Source organism: Sarcophilus harrisii, chromosome 2, assembly GCF_902635505.1.
Source record: "Sarcophilus harrisii chromosome 2, mSarHar1.11, whole genome shotgun sequence".
In the NCBI taxonomy this organism is placed as follows: Eukaryota; Metazoa; Chordata; class Mammalia; order Dasyuromorphia; family Dasyuridae; genus Sarcophilus; species Sarcophilus harrisii.
The window spans coordinates 261,991,855-262,012,335 of NC_045427.1; the positions used below are offsets into that span (position 1 = coordinate 261,991,855).

The window sequence follows — 20,481 nt, forward strand, 5'->3', positions numbered from 1 at the left end:
GATAAAATAGAAAAATTCATAAGAGGGCAAATAGTCCAGGTTCTTGAGATCTTACATAAAATTCTATGGCAGGAACTGGGGATGTTTATCCTAGAGAAGATAACTTAGGAAGAACATTAACAAGATCCAGCCTGACTGACTGAAAGGTAGAAGGGGCACTGTGGGAGTGAGAGGAACCAAAGACTCAACCACAAAAGCCTAGGCTCCTAGATGTCAGACACTGATATAAACATTAATATTGCATGATGAGGAAATGCTCCAGGCAAGAAGGAAGAAAAGAAGGTTGGAGTTCCAGTAGTAGGTAGTGAGGTTAAAGTAAGGTTCTTTCCCTAGCCTCAGTTGTGCTTTCAAAGCACTAACCAGAATTGCTTCGAAGTTGGGGTATGAGGAGGGGTCGGATGACGAGAAGTGAATGGTCTGGAATAAGCATCCGCCAGGTGACGAAAGAGGGAACTCCACAACTGCTGTTTTCCTTTCTTATAAATGGACACCGAAGTAACTCCGACAAGAAACTGAAATCATTTACAAAGTGTCCAATTTTCAGTCTTAGGCAACTGGAGACCCCTCGTAATTTCCTCTCATTTTCACCCTCCCCTCTCTAAACGGGATCTCAATTATAGCGTTAGGAATGCTGGGCGGGAGTTATGAAAAATTACACCTGGACTCGCCCCTTCCTCCTTGTTCTCTGTTTCACAGTCCAGGGGAGCGCTAGGATAGTGCAAGGTTGTGTAAAGGCTGGGAAGTTCATGGATCCCACAAAGCCCAAGGATTCAGCTTTCTCTCCAGGACCTCAGGGAGAGAGGGGGGACGCCCTTGGGAGCAGCTGTTGATCTAGTGTGGAGCAGCCACGAGAGGGCGCGGGCTGCCCCAGGGCTTGAGGGGGACAATCCCCAAAGTCCCAGGAGGCCCCACCCCGGCCACTCTGCGCGGGGGCGTCGGGGTCCAGGACAATAAGGCCGAGGGGGAAGGGCCCGGAAGCTGCTCTGGAGGGTAGGAGGAAAGGGGAACCGGCTGAGCTGGGGAACCAAGGGGCAGTGGTAGGGGCGGGGCCAGCGGCGCAAGAGTTAATGTCCGGCCCCGCCCCGACCTGGTGGCCGCTGACTCAGTTTCACCTGAAACTCAGCGGGAGGTGGCGGCTGCGGGCCGAAGGACTCGCAGTCTGGGAAATACAAGGCGGCCATCGGAGCCGCTCCGGGAGCACCGGGAAGGGCCCCACTCCGCCCCATTCACCTGTGCAGGTAACTAAGGGAGGTTAGCGACTCAAAGGGAATCTAGGCGGGCAACAGGAACAAATCCGGCCTTTGTTCAACTGAGCTTTCCCGGTCTAGTGGCGTGCTCAATCTCCTTAGTTTTACTTTTTCACTGGGAAGGGAGAGTTTCTGTGTCCCCCTACTGACTCGATATGTCCAGGTACCCCCATACTCTGTACCCCCATTTGTTCCAGAGCCTCCCCCCCTTTCACTTCCGCCCTCCCTTCCTCTAAGATCTCTCCCTGGCTTGCTGATCAGGTATGTCACCTTCTCTCCTCCCCTCCTTTCCCCGCCCTACAGGTCCTAAACACCTTCAGAAGACAGAGCTACCCTAGAAAGGCGAACCTCCTTGGGAGGAAGGTGATCCTCCCCAGGAGGAAGATGACCCCCAGCTGCTGCCCCGCGGCCTGGATCACGACTACTCTGTGGCTCCTGGTGACGTCCCACCTTCCAGACATAGTGACTGGGCAGCTACCTGTGTCCCCTGAGAAAACGGCTGGCGCCAAATGTTTGGAACAGTTTACAGTTGGGGTACCAGCCTTTGTACTGGACACAGACGCCTCCGTTGGTAATGGGGCTACTTTCTTGGGCTCTCCCGAAGTGCGTAGGAGCTGGGATTGTGTTCGAGCCTGCTGCACCACCCCATCTTGCAACCTGGCCCTGGTGGAACTGCAGCCTAGTGGGAGTGAGGACGCCATCTCTGCCTGTTTCCTTCTCAACTGCTTGTATGAGCAGACTTTTGTTTGCAAGTTCTCTAGAAGAGAGGGTTTCCTTAACTACCTTACCAAAGATGTGTATGAGTCCTACCGAGAGCTGAGGAAACAAGGCTTCACAGGTAAATCGGGGAAAAGGAGAAGACTGGGGAAGACCTAGAAGCATCTCACCCTTCAAATTAGAGAGTCTTTGTGAGGACTCAATTGTTGGAGATGGGAGCACAGAAAAAACCTTGTAACTGTAAGCGGAAGGAAAAAGCAGAGGAGAAAGTGGAGAATGATTTAGAGGGGAATTCTGGAATCCAAAATTAAGAGTCCAGGATAAGGAAGGGAGATTCCACTAGGGGAGAAGGAGGAAGGGGAACCAGGTAGAAGGCTGGTTGATAGGCTAGTGTTCAAATGTGAGATATTTGCCTTGGGAGAATGGAAAGAGAAGGCTTTTTATTTTGCCTCCACCATTTAGTAACTATATGTTATCTTGGACAAGGTGGCTAACCAAACTGAACCTCAGTTGCTTCATTTGTCAAATGGAGATAATACCTGTACCTACCTCACCAGGGTGTTGTAAGGATGAAATGTGATAATGGGTGTGAAAGCATTTTGTAAATTCTGAAATGCTGAAGTGCTTCGTATACTATAGTTATGTAATACAGTATTGTCCTAAGTAATTAGTCCTAGGTTGGTGTTCTGATCCTTTCACTGAGTTAAAATGTTTTTAGGACCAGCCCTTTCCTTGAGTTTAAATGAGTTCCCCCCCAGTCCAACTTTAAGAGAATGAAAGACAATTATGCTGAATTAAAATACTGGAATTTTCTGATTCAGGCCAATTTTAAAAACATTTATTAAGTGCCTGCAGTACAAAGAGTGTTGATAAACATAAATAAGCCCTGTATTCAGGAAGCTTATGTTTTACTGATGTCATGCAATATGTTATATTGCTTCCATATCTATATAAGGTCATTTCTAAAGCCAGAGGGATCCTCCAAGGTCATTTAATCCAGTTGACTTCATGTTGGAGATGAGAAAACTGAAATCTAGTGAGTTTAAGGGATTTACCCACTAGTATCCCATCATGTTCTCCCAGAAATAGCTGGGTTAGGACAATGCCCTCAGTCAGCTCCTGTAGGTCTGGAACCAAATGCTGTCAGCTTCGTGGTATCCTGAGTGTTTTCTAGTATGCGCTCTCTCAAACTATGTGGGATCTGGGAAAGCTTGTTCCCATAGTCAATGATAAAACTAGACTTAGATACTGACAAGTCCTAGAATTATAGAATCAAAAAATTATAACTCCATTATAGAATGGAGCTGAAAGGACCACCAAGACTACCTAGTCCAACCTTCAGTTTGAAAGATGAGAAAACAGGAGCAAGTAGATTAAATGCTCATAACCACAAAAGTGGTATCAGAGATGTACTAGCTTGCTATGGTTTCTGCATGGCAGTTTAGAGAAACTCCCAGAAGACCTTAAACTAAGGTGGGCCCCAGGACTGGATTAATGATATTCCAAATACTTCTGATGGGAACAAAACTGATGAGAGTCTTCTGGGATCTCTGAGGATGAGGAATCTCTCCCAGTTAGACTAACCAAAGGAGTCTACTGCTCAAGTTGAAATTGACCCACATCCAAAGGATTCAGCTGGAACTGGACCAACTTTGGGGCTTCAATGAAAAGAGAGAAAGGGGTAGGAGGAGATTGGTTTTGAGCTTGTTGGGGTTGGGGGAGAAAAGGATTGGTGAATGAGTCAGCCATCTGATGTGGTATACCTGGTCAAGAAAGATTGTCAGCTGTTTAGGGGTGTGTGTATGTGTGTGTATGTATGTAAGAGAGTTCCAGAATGAGCCTGATTGAGCCCCTGGTTAACCTTTGTTTATTCCTGAGGATGAAGTCAGGCCCAAAGATCCAGCCCACCCCACCTCCCGGCTCTGGCTCTGAGCTGGCAGCCAGGGGAACCAGTCTGGGGATTAGGGCCCTCCACAGATTTGTGGTTCATTGGCAACCCCACCCTCCTTCTTGGACATCTGTGGAAAAAGAACTCAATACCTATCTACCCATCTATCTTCTCCTGTCTACCCCTTCCACAGTCTTGCTGTCTTCCAGCATGACCAGCTTATCCAGGAACTAGCAAGTCTAGAAATAGCATTGATGCACTTATTGGACCAGAGGCTGTCTAGAGATGATGGCATCAATATGGAATTGGAGAAAAGTTTTTTCTATTAATTCTCTGTCTTTCATATGTAGGATACCTTCTCCTCATCTCTGGTTCTTGGAACCCCTAATTCTCTTCAAGTTTCAACTCAAGTGCTACTTCCTATAAGATGCTATAAGTTACTATATAAGATAATAAAATTATATAATATAGTATTATCCTAGGTAATTAGGCCTAGGTTGGAGTTCTGACCCTTTCACTGAGTTGAAATGACTTTAGGGCCAGCCCTTTCTTTGAGTTTAAATGAGTTCCCCCCAGTCCAGCTTTAAAAGTGAAAGACAGTTATGCTGTATTAAAATGCTGGAATTTCCTGATTCCACTCCCCTAAAATGACTTTATTTTGTATGTAGGTTGCATTTCCATATGAGTGTACTTGTTTGTACTTGTTTCCTATTGGTTGGAATGTAAGGGACAAATAGTCTCTACCTTCAAGTAACTTACATTCTCTGAGGGGAAGGAGGAGGAAAACTTGTATATAAATGAGTGAGTCTGGTACAGCAAATAGAGAGCTAGCCCAAATGCCAAGTAAACCAAATGGTAGGGTTCAAATCCCAGACCTTTGATACAGGCTGACTGTATAACCGTAGGCAAATCACTTAATCTGTGAAATAGACTTTCTTCTTCTAAGAATTCCCTATATCAAGTCACATGACCAGGCTATTCCTTAATGAGTAAACAAAATGCAAGCAAAATAAGTGGAGTTAATCTGAAAGAAAAAGAAAAGGGATGTGTGTCTGTGTGTCTGTGTGTCTGAGTGTCTGAGTCTGTGTGTTATTTGAGCTAAATCCTGAAGGAAAGGTTAGGAATTTTAAGATGCATTTTGTAAGAGTTGAAGAGGGATTGAGTTCCAGACCTGGGGACAGCCTGTGCAAAATCAAGGAGCCAAGAAGTAAAGTATCCTGAGTGAGAAACAGCAAGGAGGCCTCCTAGTTTTTGAGATGAAGGAAATTTATACATAATAAATCTGGAAAGGTAGACTACTGCAGATTCTGGAGAGCTTTGTTTTGATCATCAAGGCTAAAGATAATTTACTAGAGTTTCTTGAATAGGAGAGTAACATGGTCAGACTTGTGCTTAAGCATATCCCTTGGATAACTGTGGGGACTATGAATTAAAGATAAGAGAGATTGAAGTACTGGAGACTTGATTGGGATGACTGGTATGGTACCTGACATACAACGTATATTAAATTCTTGTTGACTTTTTTCCTTCTCAAACTAGGTCCCTTATATTCCTTTTTTTAAAATTCTATTTTAAGTTTTTCAATTTTAAAAAAATCTGTCTTTCCTCTCTCACAATCCTCCTGGGATTAAAAAAAGAAAGAAAAGAAAAACAAAAGCTTTGTAAGAAATTATTCTTAGTCAAGCAAAACAAATTCCTGCATTGACCTGGTCCAGAAATCTGTGTCTCAGTCTATACCCTGAGTCCACTGAATCACTGTTGGCAAGTGGGTAAGAGTATCATATGTGGTCCTCTGGAATCATGGTTATTCATTGTATCAATCAGAGTTCTTACAACTTTCAAAGTTTTTTTATTGGCCTCCTCATCTTACTCTGGTCCTTTTTTGCCATTTCTGATCATCTTTGAAGTTTAGAGGAAGGCCTGAGGATAGATGCCTCCTTCTTGGAGCCAGGTTAACTCACCAGGTCCCCGTAGGACTAGAGACTAAGCCTGTTCCACAAGGAAGTAGCAGGTCAGGTGGGTGGTAATTGACTGTAATTGGCCCCACCACTTCCCATACCTGGTTGCAAATTTTCTACCAGGGACCATTTGTAGGAAAGCTCCAGGAATTGGATGGTTCCTAGAACTGGTGACCTGAGCTAGGGGAGTCAGCAGACATGTATAAACACTTCTTTCTTCCTTTCTGGAACAATCTCAGAACCCTCTTCTTCCATCTAGGCAGTAATACTAAGAGCCTGGAGGAAGATTTTTTTTTTTTTTTGGCTGAGGCAATTGGGCTTAAATGACTTGCCCAAGGTCGTATGGCTAGGACAGTTAAGTGTTTGAGGTCAGATTTGAACTTAAGTCCGCCTGACTTAAGGGCTGGTGCTCTATCCACTTCACCAACTAACTGCCTTGAAAGATTCTTAAAGGGGCATTTGAAGGCAATAGAACAGAATGGATTGAGTAAGAATCTAGTCTAGTTATTGTGTATCTGAGGAGCTAAGATGAGTTAGATAACTGCAGCATCCTGCTATAAGGTATAAGAGCTGTTGGATGGGAAAAACCTAGTTCTAAATATCTAGAAGAAAGATTTCTTCCTTCTCCACCCCAGATGAGGAGGAAAATTCCCCTTTCTTACAGATTTAGTAAGTTTCCTTTCTTTTCTCTTGCCTAGGCTCAGCCCAGATTTCAGAAAGGAAAGGGGGAGGGAGTTTGTATTCTAGTTTCTCCTTTCTCACCTCCCTCCTCTTCCCTTTTTTCCTCTGCCCTTCTGCCTCTTGCCTTTCTGGTGAATGGAACTAGGAGGTGGAGCTTGTGGTTGCTATGGGGACATCCTGGGGCCTGAGTTTCTGGAGGGAGGGACTCATTTATGGTCGGGCTAGCCCTTTGCTCTCCAGGTGGGGGAAGGGAAGTGGAAGGGAAAGAGAAAAGAGGAAGGAAAAGAGAAAAGGGGAGTTTTCCCATCAGCTTCCAAAAATGGTGATTAAGACTTATCTGGAAAGTTCTTTAGGTTATGTGCTATAATGCCCCCTCTGATTTACCTCAGCCCACCTGGGGTCCTTGCCTGGGAGGGAAATTATTCACTGAATCTCAGATGTAGTTTCCTTTCCCTTGTGTTTTCCTTACCTGTGCAATTGGGAAGACATTACCAACTTCTGCTCTTCCTTTGGAATGCTTTGTAGTATATCTAGTGGGGGTGGGATGCTTGCAAAGATGCTTTCGAAGTTACAGGAGAAAACAACCCTGGTGTGCTAGCACAAGATTACTGGGACTTTGCTTCATTCACGGTCATAGGTCTGTCCATCTGGGGCAGACACTAAGAGAAATACAAAGTACTTTGTGAGATCTCTGGAGCTGAAAACTCACTTGACTAACCTGACTGTAAACAAAGGTACAATACAATGAACAAATATTGATTATGTCCTAGGCACCATTTGAGGGATACAAAGAAAGAAACAATCCTACTCCCAAGAGGAATGTGTTTGGGAGGATGGATGACCAGATCAGCTGCGTGAAGTGATTGTACAGAGGGACATACATAGCAGAAGATAAAGCCTGAAAGATTAATTGTTACCACTGCTGGATAGAGCTCAGAGATGAGCTCTGACTTATCTGGCTTAAATTTTTCATGTACATATTTGTTTGCATGTTGTTTTCTCCATTAGAATTGAACTTCTGAGAGCACCTAGAAGATGCAGTAGATAGCCCTCCAGCCCTGAAATCAGGAGAACCTGAGTTCAAATGTATCTCAGACATTTAACACCAGCTGTGTGACTAAACAAGTCACTTAACCCCAATTGCCCTAGAAAGAAAGAGAAAAAGAGACAGAGAGAGAAAGGAAAGAAAGAAGAAGGAAAGAAAGAAAGAAAGACACTTCTTAGGTGCAGGGTTAGTGTTTTTGCCTTTCTTTGTATCTCTAGTGCTTAGTACAGTATCTAAAACATGGAGTGGCAAGGGGGAAGGAAACAAGAATCTATTAAGCACCTAATGAGTTTTTGAAACCATACTGCTTGCTTTATAAATATTATCTCGTTTACAGTAGATGCTTTAAAAAATACTTGTTGCCTGATTACTAGATTGTGGGGGGCATGGAATGGTATTCAAAAATATATGGCTCTTATTTCCTAAACAGCAGAGGACCATTGAAAACTTTGGAAAAATGAAGAACATGATCAGACATGTGCAAATAAAAAGTAGACACTGGTAGAGATTATGTAAAAGAGGAGAGTGAACTAGAGGTTTGAAGGCTATTAGGAAGATATTACTAATTTGGGGGTAATAACTACACTGTGGAGGATGGTACCAGACTGTAAGAACAGAAAGGAAGGGGTAGATGGAAGTGATACCAAAATGAAGCACTTTCTCCCTTTTCCTGCTCTCCCTTTCCTGTGCAGACAATTTGTTTCTCCTAGCCTTGCTCTTTCTGATTGGTTGTAGCAACTGACCATTTTAATCATTTCTCATTAATTTTCTCCTTGCTCAATTTTCCTGACACCACCCAAATTTTCCCATCTTTCTATTATTCCTGTCCTGTAAATGTGGGTATAGTCAAAATTTCAATCTTTCTGACGTCTGTCTTCTCTATCCTTCCATCTCATCTTCTCCCACATTTCAGACCTCACCTCTGAGTGACTACCAAATCCTGTGCACACCATATACCCACATTAAGTAGTGTCATTTTCTGAGATTAGAATTTTGATCCTGAAGGGGCAGCTAGATGGTGCAATGGATAGAGCACCAACCCTATAGTCAGGACAACCTGAATTTACTCACACACTTAATACTTACTGTGTGACCCTGGGTAAGTCACTTAACCCCAATTACCTTGCCAAAAAAATTTTTTTTTTAAGATTTTTGATCCTGAGCCTCTCATTGAGTTGAAATGGTATAGGATCATCCTTCTTCCAGCTAGGTTTTTAGTTGAACTCTAGTCCTAAGTACCAAATTACCTGCTGAATTTTTCTATTTGGATGATAGGATCACATATTTAGGATTGAAAGGGACCTCAGAGGCTATCTAGTCTAACCCTCCTTACTTTACAAGCAAAGAAACTGCGGTAAGTGACTTATCCAAAATCACACAGGTAGGAAGTAGAAGGTCCAGAATTTTAATTCAGTTCCTCTGATTCTAAATCTAAAGATGACACTTTGCTGTTGTCAGCAGTGTCCATCAAAATGCTCACACTACATTGTACGGAATTATGATTCTTTTTGTTTTTGTTTTTTTGCTAAGGTAACTGGACTTAAGTGACTTGCCACAAGTCATTCAGTTAGTAAGTATTAAGTGTCTGAGGCTAGATTTAAATTCACTCAGGTCCTCCTGTCTTCAGGGCCAGTGCTCTATCCACTATGACACTTAGCTACCCCAAGAACCATGATTCTCGACAATAAAATTTTAATCGTTGCCTTAAGTTGCAATCCCTTCCTTCCCATCCAATGTCTGACAAAAAAGGTTTCCCAATATTAGTAGTCTTAATACCTGACAGCTCAAACTCCTCCCATCACTATCTATAGATTTCTATAGTAATCACACATCAGGCATTTCAATTACTTCTGCTGCTACTCTCAGAAAACTAATACCTCAAATCTGGGCTACAATAATAGCTGGCTAACTGAACTGACTTTCTCCCATTCCAAGTTAAAATTCTCTTAATATATTACTTTGTGTCACTAGTGCTCAAAAATATTCCATGGCTTCCCTGTACCTACAATAATAAAATCTGTACTTCTTAACTTGATACCAAACTTTTCTTTCATTATTCTGCCACAAGAACTTCCTGCTCCAGCCAAACTCATCTTCCTACTCTCAGTTGTACATTGATTACACTTGTTTTTCCTTTTACCTTTACTGGAAATCCAAAGGCAAAAACAAAATAATCACCCTTTAGGAATCTATATTCTACTAGAGAGAATCATATATATACATATGACTTGATATAGCACATATACAAAGAAATTTTAGAATTGGGAGGATACTTAATATCAAAGGAGATTAGAAAAAGCTTCATTGTTGTTATGTTCGACTCTTCAAGATCTCATTTGGCAGAGATCCTGGAGTGGTTTGTCAATTCCTTCTCCAGCTTGTTTTACAAAAGTGGAGAAACAAAGGCAGAGTTAAGTGACTTGCTCAGGGTCATCCAGCTAATAAGTGATTGAGATCAGATTTTAACTCAGGAAAATTAATCTTCCTTACTCCAACTCAGGTGCTCTGTTCACTGCACCATTCACTGGTATTTGAGCTGACCCTTAAATAGCAAGGGATTTTTAAAGGAAGAGGATAGGAGGAAGTCTGTTCAGGGATGGGAAATGGTATGTCATATACCAAGAAAGGCTGGTGAATTAGTTTGGTTCAAACATGGACTCAGGTTTTCGGACCCCTGTCCAGTAATGTAGATAGGGTGGGTAGAAATCTTTCTTCTGAATCAGCCTCATATTAACTCTGTGATCTTGGCCAATTCACTTAATTTCTGTAAGCCTGTTTTTAGTCCAACATAAATTGAGTTAGGTGAACTCTATGGTTCATTTTGGTGGTAACATTAGTATAGATGCAGCTCGAGTCCATGGTTCAAGGCAAGATTCAACTTCCCAGGAAAATTTCCCTGGCCACTTCAGGCTCCTATGACTTCTCCCTCCTTTCTTTGAACAACAGTAATATATCACTGTATTTCAGAATTTAGTATGCCTTGCAGAAGGGGAAAGGTTTGTGTGTATGTAGTACACATCCTGCTTTCCTCTCTCCCTGTTTGGCTTCATTGTCCCAATATGCACTTGCCTACTTGTTAGTTCCTAGATAGAAGTAATCACACAAGTTATTTTTTCAGGTTCCCAGAAGTAATCTAGGTGACAAGCAGTAGTAATATATCTACTGCTATACACTTCAGTTCCTGAGCCCTTACCAGCATACTTCCCATTCAACAAATCACTCAGTTGAACTCTATTTAATCTTTTTTTTTTTTTGACTGAGGCAATCACATAGCTAGGAAGAGTTTAAGGGTCTTCAGACCAGATTTGAACTTAGGTCCTCCTGATTTCAGGGCTGGTGCTCTATCCATTGTGCCATCTAACTACCCTCCCCGCCTTTATCAGTAACATGTGATTAATAGAAAACAAATCAAGAATAATAATATTCCATCCATTAAACCAGGGATGAACTCCTACCAATGTATATAGTTTCTGTGTACATATATTTCATTATAAATTCTTCAAATTTTGAAATTTATAATTATCTGCCTTAGGAAGTGATGAGCTCCTCTTTTTTCCCCCCACACTTGAGTTAGATTTTATGGTCTCTTCCAATTCTGAGATTCTGTGAGTCCTATCCTTTTTTTTTTTTCATTCTCCACAGAATTGAATCTATAGTTGGTCACAGTAAATATTTGTTGAATGAATGATGTTTCAGTAGAAAGCACATGTGCCACAAAAATTTGGGAAGTATGAATAATTTTCTGTCAAGTAAAAAAAAAGTAAGAATTATAGTATAATGACAGTGGATACCCCTTTTCATACCAGCTCTCCTCCTTGACACTGGGAGTTTCCCTCCTCCACCTCCAACCAATTTCTGCTTTGCCACATGAATGATTTTGGGACAGGTTGCATTCCTATTATTTTCTATTGGTCCCTTAATCTCCTTAAGGGCAGGAACTACTATTTTTTCTTTTTGATTCCTCGGTGCCTAGAATCGTTCATGGCATATGTAATACAAAATTAATAAATGCTTGTTGATTGATTTGATGGAGTTTCTAAGCTCATCTGCATGTTTGAATATCATAAGAAAAGATAAAAATAAAGAAAAATCATTCCTTGGGGAAAGAGTTCACCCTAACCCATTCCTCCTTTTTTCCTCAGGAGCTCATCTTCCCAAGTCTTGGGCTGGCATGGAAATAAAGGTACAACCTCAGGAGCCCCTAGTGCTCCGGGGTACAGAAAACACTGAGTGGCAACTTGTCCAGGGAGATACTGATGTGAAGATAGAGGTAAGAAACTGTGGTGGAATCTGGGATGGTGGGACTTTGGGAGCATCACTCAAATCATTGGACACTCTCTCCCAGCTTTTAACTCTATATCCCTTGGAGTCATTGTCCGATTTGGGAGGTGCCTGAGTCCCAGAAACAGTTGCTTTTGGGTGCCCTAAAAACCAAAGATATGGTTGTGCTGGAATCAACTCAAGAGAACTGACTTAAATATTCAGTATGAGCATTCACACCTTGGAAATCTGCAGGCTGGATTTTTGGTTATCTAGATTTAAGTAAGTGATTGAAAAAATACTAATAATGAAGAATTAACCTAAAAGTGTGTGTGTCTGTGTCTGTGTGTGGGGGTGTGTAGAGCCAATTGCTAAACATTTATCTACACACTACTGCCTAAAATAATTTCTATAACCTCATTAATTAAAAACTCCCACAGATAGTCCTACCCCTCACCTGATCTCCATTTATGATTCCCCTATTCTGATATCACAAGATTTCTTTAGCGATTATGGGGAGATAAGAGATAAAAAATGTCTTCAGATCTGCAGGGACTTATTACAGTGGGAGATGAAGAACAGATCTAAAGCTTACCCCCATCCTTTTTTTTCCTATAGAAAAAGGATCCTGATCAACTAGAACTCTCACAACTAAAAGAGGGAACTTACGTCTTTCAGTTGACTGTGAAGAAGCCTGACCAAAATCAGGATACTGCCAACTTCACTATCACTGTCCTGTCACCTAAGCAGACAGAAGGTAAAGGATGAGTCCAGAAGAATGGTTAAGGACCAAAAAGATAGGGACACAGTGCCCTAGGTACCCAAATATCTCCTTTAGATGGCTAAATGACTTGCCCCTCCTTTTCCCAGAACACTGCCTGGCACCTAAGAAAGTGGGCCGTTGCCGAGGTGCTTTCCCCCGATGGTACTATGACCCTACTGCGCAGCTCTGCAAAAGTTTCGTCTATGGTGGTTGCCTTGGCAACAAGAATAACTACCTTAGGGAAGAGGAGTGCAAGATGGCCTGTAAAGATGTACAAGGTGAGCTGGTGGGAAGGGTTGCAATGGGAAATGAAAGAGTGGGAAGAAGTTGAGAAAGTGCCTGGCCTAGGGAATAGGGAGAATCTGATGGCAAGAGGAGGTAGCTGGAGGGGGGGAGAAGTAATAGTATTATATTTAAAAAAAAAAAAAAAAAAAAAGCACCAAAATTTTTTAAAGAGAGCTAGGTGGCTTAGTGTATAGAACACTAGACTTGGAATTGAGAAGACTCATCTTCATGAATTCAAATCTAGCCTTAAACATTTTCTAGCTGTATGACGTTAGGCAAGTCACTTTACCCTGTCTGTGTCAGTTTCCTCATCTGTAAAGTGAACTGGAGAAGGAAATGGCAAACCATTCCACTATTTTTTGCCAAGAAAACCCCAAAATAGGATCACAAAGAGTTGGACGTGACTGAAACAACTGAACTACAACAATAACAACAAAAGAAAGCAGTTGATCAGAACTAGAGAGTTAAAATGCACTTTCTTCCTTCCTGTCTTGACTACAATATAAAATCCCATCATTTTGGGGTGAAAATCAGTGACCCAACTGGTTTGATCCATACCCAAAAGGAATCCCTAACTGTTATATGCTTGACAAGGAGCCATCCAGTATATCTGGAGGCACCTCATTTCTCTTTTTTGTCAGCTTTAATTATTAGGAAAGTTGTTGAGGGTTTTTTTTTTCCTGATATCAATGCTAAATCTTCCTTTTGGCTAATCTATCACAGAATCATAGATTTAGCCTTAGAGATCATCTAATCTAACCCTTTCATTTTACAGAAACTATAAATGGAGGGGACAGCTAGGTGGCAAAGTGGATAGAGCACCGAGTCTTGAAATCAGAACTGCAAATTTAATCTTAGACATCTACTAGCCCATTTGGCCCTAGACAAGTTACTTAACCCCATCTGCCTCAGTTTCCCCATTTGTAAAATGAGCTGAAGAAGGAGATGGCAAACCATTCTATGAGAAAAATAAAAATAGCTCCCTCCCAGGATTGTTGAGAGAACCAAATGAGATAATTGTCAAGAGCTTAGCACAGTTCTTGGCACATACTAGGCACTATATTACACTGATCAAACTCTGCCCTCATCATGCAGTTGTGAATTATTTGGTTTTGGGTACCACAGTCTTTTGGTCAAGGACCTCAAGTAGTTTTTGGAAAAGGATCAATTGAAATGATACTTGCTTCAACAAAGGAAAGATTCACACTATTGATCAGAGAAATGCAAATTAAAACAACTCTTGAGATACCACTACATGCCTCTCAGATTGACTAAGATGACAGGGGGAAAAAATGACAAATGTTGGAGGGGATTGGGAAAACTGGGACACTGATGCATTGTTTGTGGAACTGTGAATGGATCCAACCATTCTGGAGAGCAATTTGGAACTATGTTCAAAAAGTTATCAAACTCTGCATACCCTTTGATCCAGCAGTGTTACTACTTGGATTATATCCCAAAGAGATCCTAAAGGAGAGAAAGGGACCCACATGTGCAAAAATGTTTGTGGCAGCCCTGTTTGTAGTGGCTAGAAACTGGTAATTGAATGGATGCCCATCAATTGGAGAATGGCTGAATAAGTTATGGTATATGAATGAACAACAGGATGATTTCAGAGAGGCCTGGAGAGACTTACATGAACTGATGCTAAGTGAAGTGAGGAGAACCAAGAGATCATTACACGCTTCAACAACAAGACTATGCGATGATTGGTTCTGATGGACGTGGCTCTTTTCAACAATGAGATGATTCAAACTAGTTCCACTTGTCCAGTAATGAAGAGAGCCATATACACCTAAAGGAGTATGGGAACTGAGTGTGGACCACAACATAGCATTTTCACTCTTTCTGTTATTTTTTGCTTGCATTTTTGTTTTCCTTCTCAGGTTTTTTTTTTTCTTTTTAGATCCAATTTTTCTTGTGCAGCAAGACAGCTGCATAGTTATGTATACATATATTTGATTTAACATATAATTTAACATATTTAACATGTATTGGACTACTTGCCATCTAGGAGAGGAAGTGGGGGAAGGAGGGGAAAATTTGGAACAGAAGGTTTTGCAAGGGTCAGTGTTGAAAAAAATTACCCATACATATGTTTTGTAAATAAAAAGATGTAATAATTTAAAAAATTAAAACACAAAACCAAAGGAAATATTCAGGGTGTGGCCTTCTTCAAGTTATGTGAAGGGTTGTAATATGGTAGAAAGATTGTTTTACCTCTTTTCAGAGGGCAAAACTAAGAGCAGTGGGTAGAGGCATCATGGTTCAGTGTGGCACTGAACTACCTCTTATGCCTAGAAACTCTTGTCTCCATTAATGCAGCAAAATTTGAATTATTTTTTTTGGCTGCCACACCCCATTACTGATGATTGATTGATTGAATGAATATGCATGTTCAGGGCACCTTGCTATGCAAGGAGGAAGGGATAGTTCATATATATAAAAGCGAATACAGGGCTGTCATGTTTGGGACAGGGATAGGGGGTATACTTTGTGGTTTGAGAGTTTGAAATATTTGTTTTAAAAACAAAATTTATCGATATAAACAAAATATTTTTAAAAGTAATCTCAACTTAACAATGAGAAACTCATTTTCAAGGAGTTTACCTTCTAACTGAAAATTCTCATTAGTAGCCAAGTCTTCCCTTATCTGATACTCATGGTTGATTTTTTAAAAAATTCTTAGTATAAAGCCTCACATTTATCTCCATTGTAATTCATTAAATATGAAAATTAATAGGATATTCTGAAGGTGAATATTCTATTAATTTTCATATTTAATGAATATGAAATTTCTCTGAAGGTGAGCTACTGCTATACAAGACTAAGAAAGGAATAAGAATGGTGTATTTCCCCCAGATTTCAGGCCTTCATCATCTCTTTTTGCTAAGGATTTGATGGATATCACTTATTTTTCTCTCTTTCAGGTCCTTCGATCCAAAGGCAACATCCAGGTAGGTTCCTTTCTCAGCACCTTTCTCTTCTTTCTCCAGTCCCCTATCACTCCCCTTCTCTAGATTCCTTAGCAATGAGGTCAGATTAGTTCCTAGTTCCTAGGGTCCTGTCTCTAACACCAGCTCTTTGGGTGGGATCCCCCAACACCATTTCCCTCTGATTCCAACATCAGCTGCTCACCAGATACTTGTGGAGCTTAGCTGATGAATGCTCCTTCCTTCTCTCTTCCCCAAAAAGTATGCTTGGGGACTTGCCAGCCTTCCCAGTTTCGCTGTCAGGACGGCTGCTGTATTGATGGCTTCATGGAGTGTGATGACTTGCCTGATTGCCTGGATGCCTCGGATGAAACAGCTTGTGACAACTGTGAGATTCTGGGAAGGGTGATCCCTGGGATCTTCTTGATAGTGTCCTCCAGAAGGCAGTGGGTCCTCAGGGTGGGCACAATAGAGCTCTCTTGGGTCAGGGGTCCTGGAAGAACTGGTTTGGGGATTAAGAAGAAGGAAGGGCTTGAAACTATTAGGACAAGTTCAGAAACAGATGGGATTGTGCTGTCCTGTTTCCTTTGTCTCCCTTAACTGAGCTTTGTAAACAAGGCTGGGTCTGTGAGCTTTTCTCTTTCTACAGATACAAAAGGCTTTGATGATCTCCAAAGCTTCCACTTTCCTAGTGACAAAGGTAAGTGACAAGATTTCAGAGGTTTTGGATTAGTCCTTTTCTTTTTTTCCTCACAGGTAATCAGGGTTAAGTGACTTGCCCAGAGTCATACAACTAGTAAGTGTCTAAGATTTGAACCCCAAACTCCCAGGTTTGTGCCCTATTCATTGCACCACCTAGTTGCCCAGGGGTTATTTTTTTTCCTAGCCCTTCTTCTCACAGGCCCAACTCAAAGCCCTATCAGCCAGACTTAATACCTATGATCAGTCATAAGCAGAAAAGGACTGGGTCCCTTTCTTTTCAAGCAGGTTCTGGTAGGACCTGCCCAGAACCAGGTGTCTTTATGTAATTCCCAGAAGCACATCAGTCCCTCTGCCCGATCCTGTGCAACTTCGATTATGAGCCAGTCCCAGGCTGAGGTAGAAGATGGGACAAGTGCCCCTAGTCTTTGTACTAGTGTATTCAGGTTTACATCCAGATTTACACCTACTGGTGTAATCCTGAGCAAGCAACAACCTCTTAGTTTTCTGAATTGTCTGAGTGAGTTCTCCATATCAAAGAAATCACAAATTCAATTGCTTATTCCGAGTTATATCTGCCCCTGTTGGAATACAGTGGAAAGCTCCAAGCACTTAATTTGGCCCTTTCTTCTCTTCCTTCTCCAGGACACTGTGTAGACTTGCCAGACACAGGGCTGTGCCACGAAAGTATCCCTCGATGGTACTATAACCCATTCAGTGAACGCTGTGCTCTTTTCACCTATGGAGGTTGTGATGGCAACAAAAATAACTTCCTGGATGAGGAAAAGTGCCTCAAGTCCTGTGAAGGCATCTCCAGTGAGCATGAGATTGGGGAAGGTGGAGCCCAGTGAGAGATCAACTGGGAAAAGGGACTTAAGCAGAGACTATGATGCAAAGAGAAAGGCAGAAAGGGAAAAGAAAGGAAGGAGGAAAGGAGGGAGGGAAGAAGGGAAGGATAAAAAAAGAAGGGAAAAAAGAAGGGGGAAAGGGAGAAGAGGAGGGAAGAAGAAAGAAAAAGAGGGAAAGAAAGGGAGAAGGAAGGAGGGAAAGAGTTCATAGGGGAGCCAGAAGGCCTGTTTTTAAATCCTGATTCTGTGGTTAACTAACTTTGATCTCTTTAGACCTTAATTTTCTCAACTATAAAATGAAGGGATTGGATATAATGATCTAAGGTCCCTTTCAACTCTAAATCTGTCATCTGAAGAGAGTTTCAGGTCCTACTGTTCTGTCCCCATCCCCATCTCTCAAAGCCTCACTGTTCCCTTAAAGTGATGACCTGGGTTGAGGAAGGATATAGAGGCAAGATAGGAGCAAATTATATTTTTAAAATAATCCATTAGACATGTCTCTTCCCCATTACAATTTTTTAAAAATTAATACTTCTTTATTTATTGGCATTATGGGCCAGATCCCAATACTGATCCCAAAAGTTTTCATCTGCTCTCATTTTTCCTCATTGAACCTGCTTACCCCTCTTTTGGCAACCTAGAGGCCATTGTGGGGGCTTACCTTATTAGCAGTGAATATGGTGGGAAAACCCAACAGCCTTTAATCCTACTCCAGGTTGGAATTCCTGAATTCATTTGATTCATCAGCCTTTGTCTTCTCCAGAAGTAAAGATTACAGGCCTGTACCTCAACCTCCAATGGATATTTTTTTTAAAAAATCATTTTTACTTCCCAGTGATATATCCTCCCTTGTAACAAATATTTACAAGTAATAACTGCTACTAACACTTTAATGCTTTGATCTTGTCTGGAAATGGATACTTCATGCTACATCTATAGATTATCCGTAGAGTAAGGAAGCATGCTTTATTGTCAGTCCTTTAAAATCACAATTTCCTATAACCTCTGTCAGATTGCTTTCTGCCTCTGGGAGGGGAAGGGATAGAGTTTGGAACGTAGAACTTAAAAAAAAGTTAAAAATCATTTTCACATGTAATTGGGGAAACATTTTTTTTTAATCACAATTTCCCTCTCCCCCATCTTTGCAGAAAAAGATGTGTTTGGCCTTCGACGAGAATCCCTGCATCAAAACTCAGGTGAGCCTTATTCTTATATAGGGCCATTCCTTTAAACTCCTACTTAGTCTGATGCCCCGGAGTCTGGGAGATAAAAATCTTCCTTACTTGCCCAGGGTTTTGAGATTCTCTGTCCCTGATCTAGCCTCACTATTCTACAATATTAGTAATCAGACTGAAGGAGTGCAGCATGAGTGACTCCCTTCCCCATTTATGTCTCCCTGCCAGGTTCTGTGGAGGTGGCTGTGGCTGTGCTCCTGGGGACCTGCATTGTGATTGTGGTCACCATCCTAGGCTATTGCTTTTTCAAAAACTATATGAACACAAACCACCAAGGTCATCACCCCCTCCATCAGCACCTCCCTCCCCCTACGCCAGCCAGCTCCACGATCTCCACTACAGAGGACACAGAACACTTGGTCTACAACCATACCACTAGACCCCTCTGAGCTGGGGTCTCCCCTGGGTACTGTGGGCTATGAGTTCTGGCTTACCTTAACCTTGCCCCCAACCCCCTCCTTAGTTTCTGTCCCATCAAGAATGGAGGGCCAGCCAGCTTCTCAGTCTCTACCACTGAAGACATGGGGCACTTGGTCTACAAGCACACCGTCAGACCCCTCCCGGCCAGGGGTTTTCCTGGGTACTGTGAGCCGGCATTTCTGGCCAACTCTAACTCGACTAAGTCCCCATCCTTAGTTTCCTTCATTATCAAGAATGGAGGACAGGGAGGAGAAAAATTGGGCTTAAGGTCCTTTCCCCCCACTTCCTATTTTGTTTGGTTCTGTTTCGGAGCCCAAATCTCCTGCCCTGCCGTGGTACAGCTGTCTTGGCTGTGAGGCTGGAAACACAGTTGGCATTGCAAGAGACTTGAGTAGGCAAATGAAGACAGAATGCCCTGTTTGAAAGGTCCTGTCACCTACTTAGGACTGGGAAAATTGCATTCTCTTTCCTTTACAAAATGGTCTGTGATTCTACCCTTTCCCCTTCTTCCCCAGAGCTCTTAAGCACGTGGCAGGGTAGAGGAGGGGAGGTGGTACTGTGACAGTCAGGTGGCGGCCAGAGCTGCTCCTACCTCCAGGATCTGTCTTTTCCTTCCTCATTACCTCATTATGCTTAAGCTCCCTTTGTCTGCCCCCTCCCAGTCACCCTGCTGGGAGCCTGTATATAAAGTTTGTTTTTGTTTATTTAATGAGTAGAGACTGGAGCCTGTCTCTGTGTTCCTGTCTCTAGTCCAGCTTCCTCTTCTGGGCCTGAAGAGGTCTGGCAGCTCTTGTACCTAAGTCTGGGCTTGAGCATGATGATGTAGAAGAGCTGAAGGGGTGAGGAGTTTGAAAACTCCCTCTGCCTTCCCCTCTGTCTCTTCCTCAATGAAGGGATGTTATTTTTCTCCAGAGGAGTCATCACCCCCCTACTCCCCAATCTTTGCCACCTCTTCCCTCATTGAAATAAAAAGCTATGGGTCCGAGGTGCCTCTTTCTATCTGATGTCTGTAATCCGGGCTAGGGGGGAAAGGGTTGAGGGAGGAGGATGAGAGGTGATGTCTCAGTGGGGACCTCTCCTGTCTGACCGGTTTAGACTTGGGCTGCCCTGTTCAGCAGGTTCCCCTGCCTCTCCCGAAACTGCTCCAACCCACGTGGGAGGAGAGAATTGCCAAGTTTGACCACCCCAAGGGAAGGGATGGGGGATGGGAAGGTGTAAGGAGGGAAAAGGGGATTGATGTCAGCAGAAAGGTTTTTTTGGTTTATTCTTTCTATGTCTGTGACATAAGCACCAAGAGGCTGACATGAGATCCTCCTCACCCAGCAAGGGAGTCTGGGATTCCCAGTAGATTTCTTTGTCTTAGGGTCTTTCCTCATATTTGTTTGTGGTCCATCATGTGTTTTTTCTTCTTCTTTTTTTTTAAATAGTGTTTTTCAATGTGTATAAGATAGTTTTTGTAAAACTTTGTGTTCCAAATTTTTTTCCCTCTTTTCCTTATCTCC

General features: G+C 42.2%; 1 protein-coding gene across 1 annotated transcript; it reads left to right on the forward strand.

The window, feature by feature from the left end:
• Positions 1 to 911: 911 nt before the first annotated feature.
• Positions 912 to 19,964, forward strand: SPINT1 (serine peptidase inhibitor, Kunitz type 1). Its single transcript, XM_031952108.1, has 11 exons — positions 912 to 1,238; positions 1,551 to 2,085; positions 11,679 to 11,806; positions 12,415 to 12,553; positions 12,667 to 12,837; positions 15,775 to 15,801; positions 16,040 to 16,165; positions 16,427 to 16,477; positions 17,122 to 17,292; positions 18,473 to 18,520; positions 18,728 to 19,964. The coding sequence occupies exons 1-11, from the start codon at positions 1,068 to 1,070 to the stop codon at positions 18,946 to 18,948; spliced, it is 1,788 nt and encodes a 595-aa protein (XP_031807968.1). The 5' UTR covers positions 912 to 1,067; the 3' UTR covers positions 18,949 to 19,964.
• Positions 19,965 to 20,481: the final 517 nt, after the last annotated feature.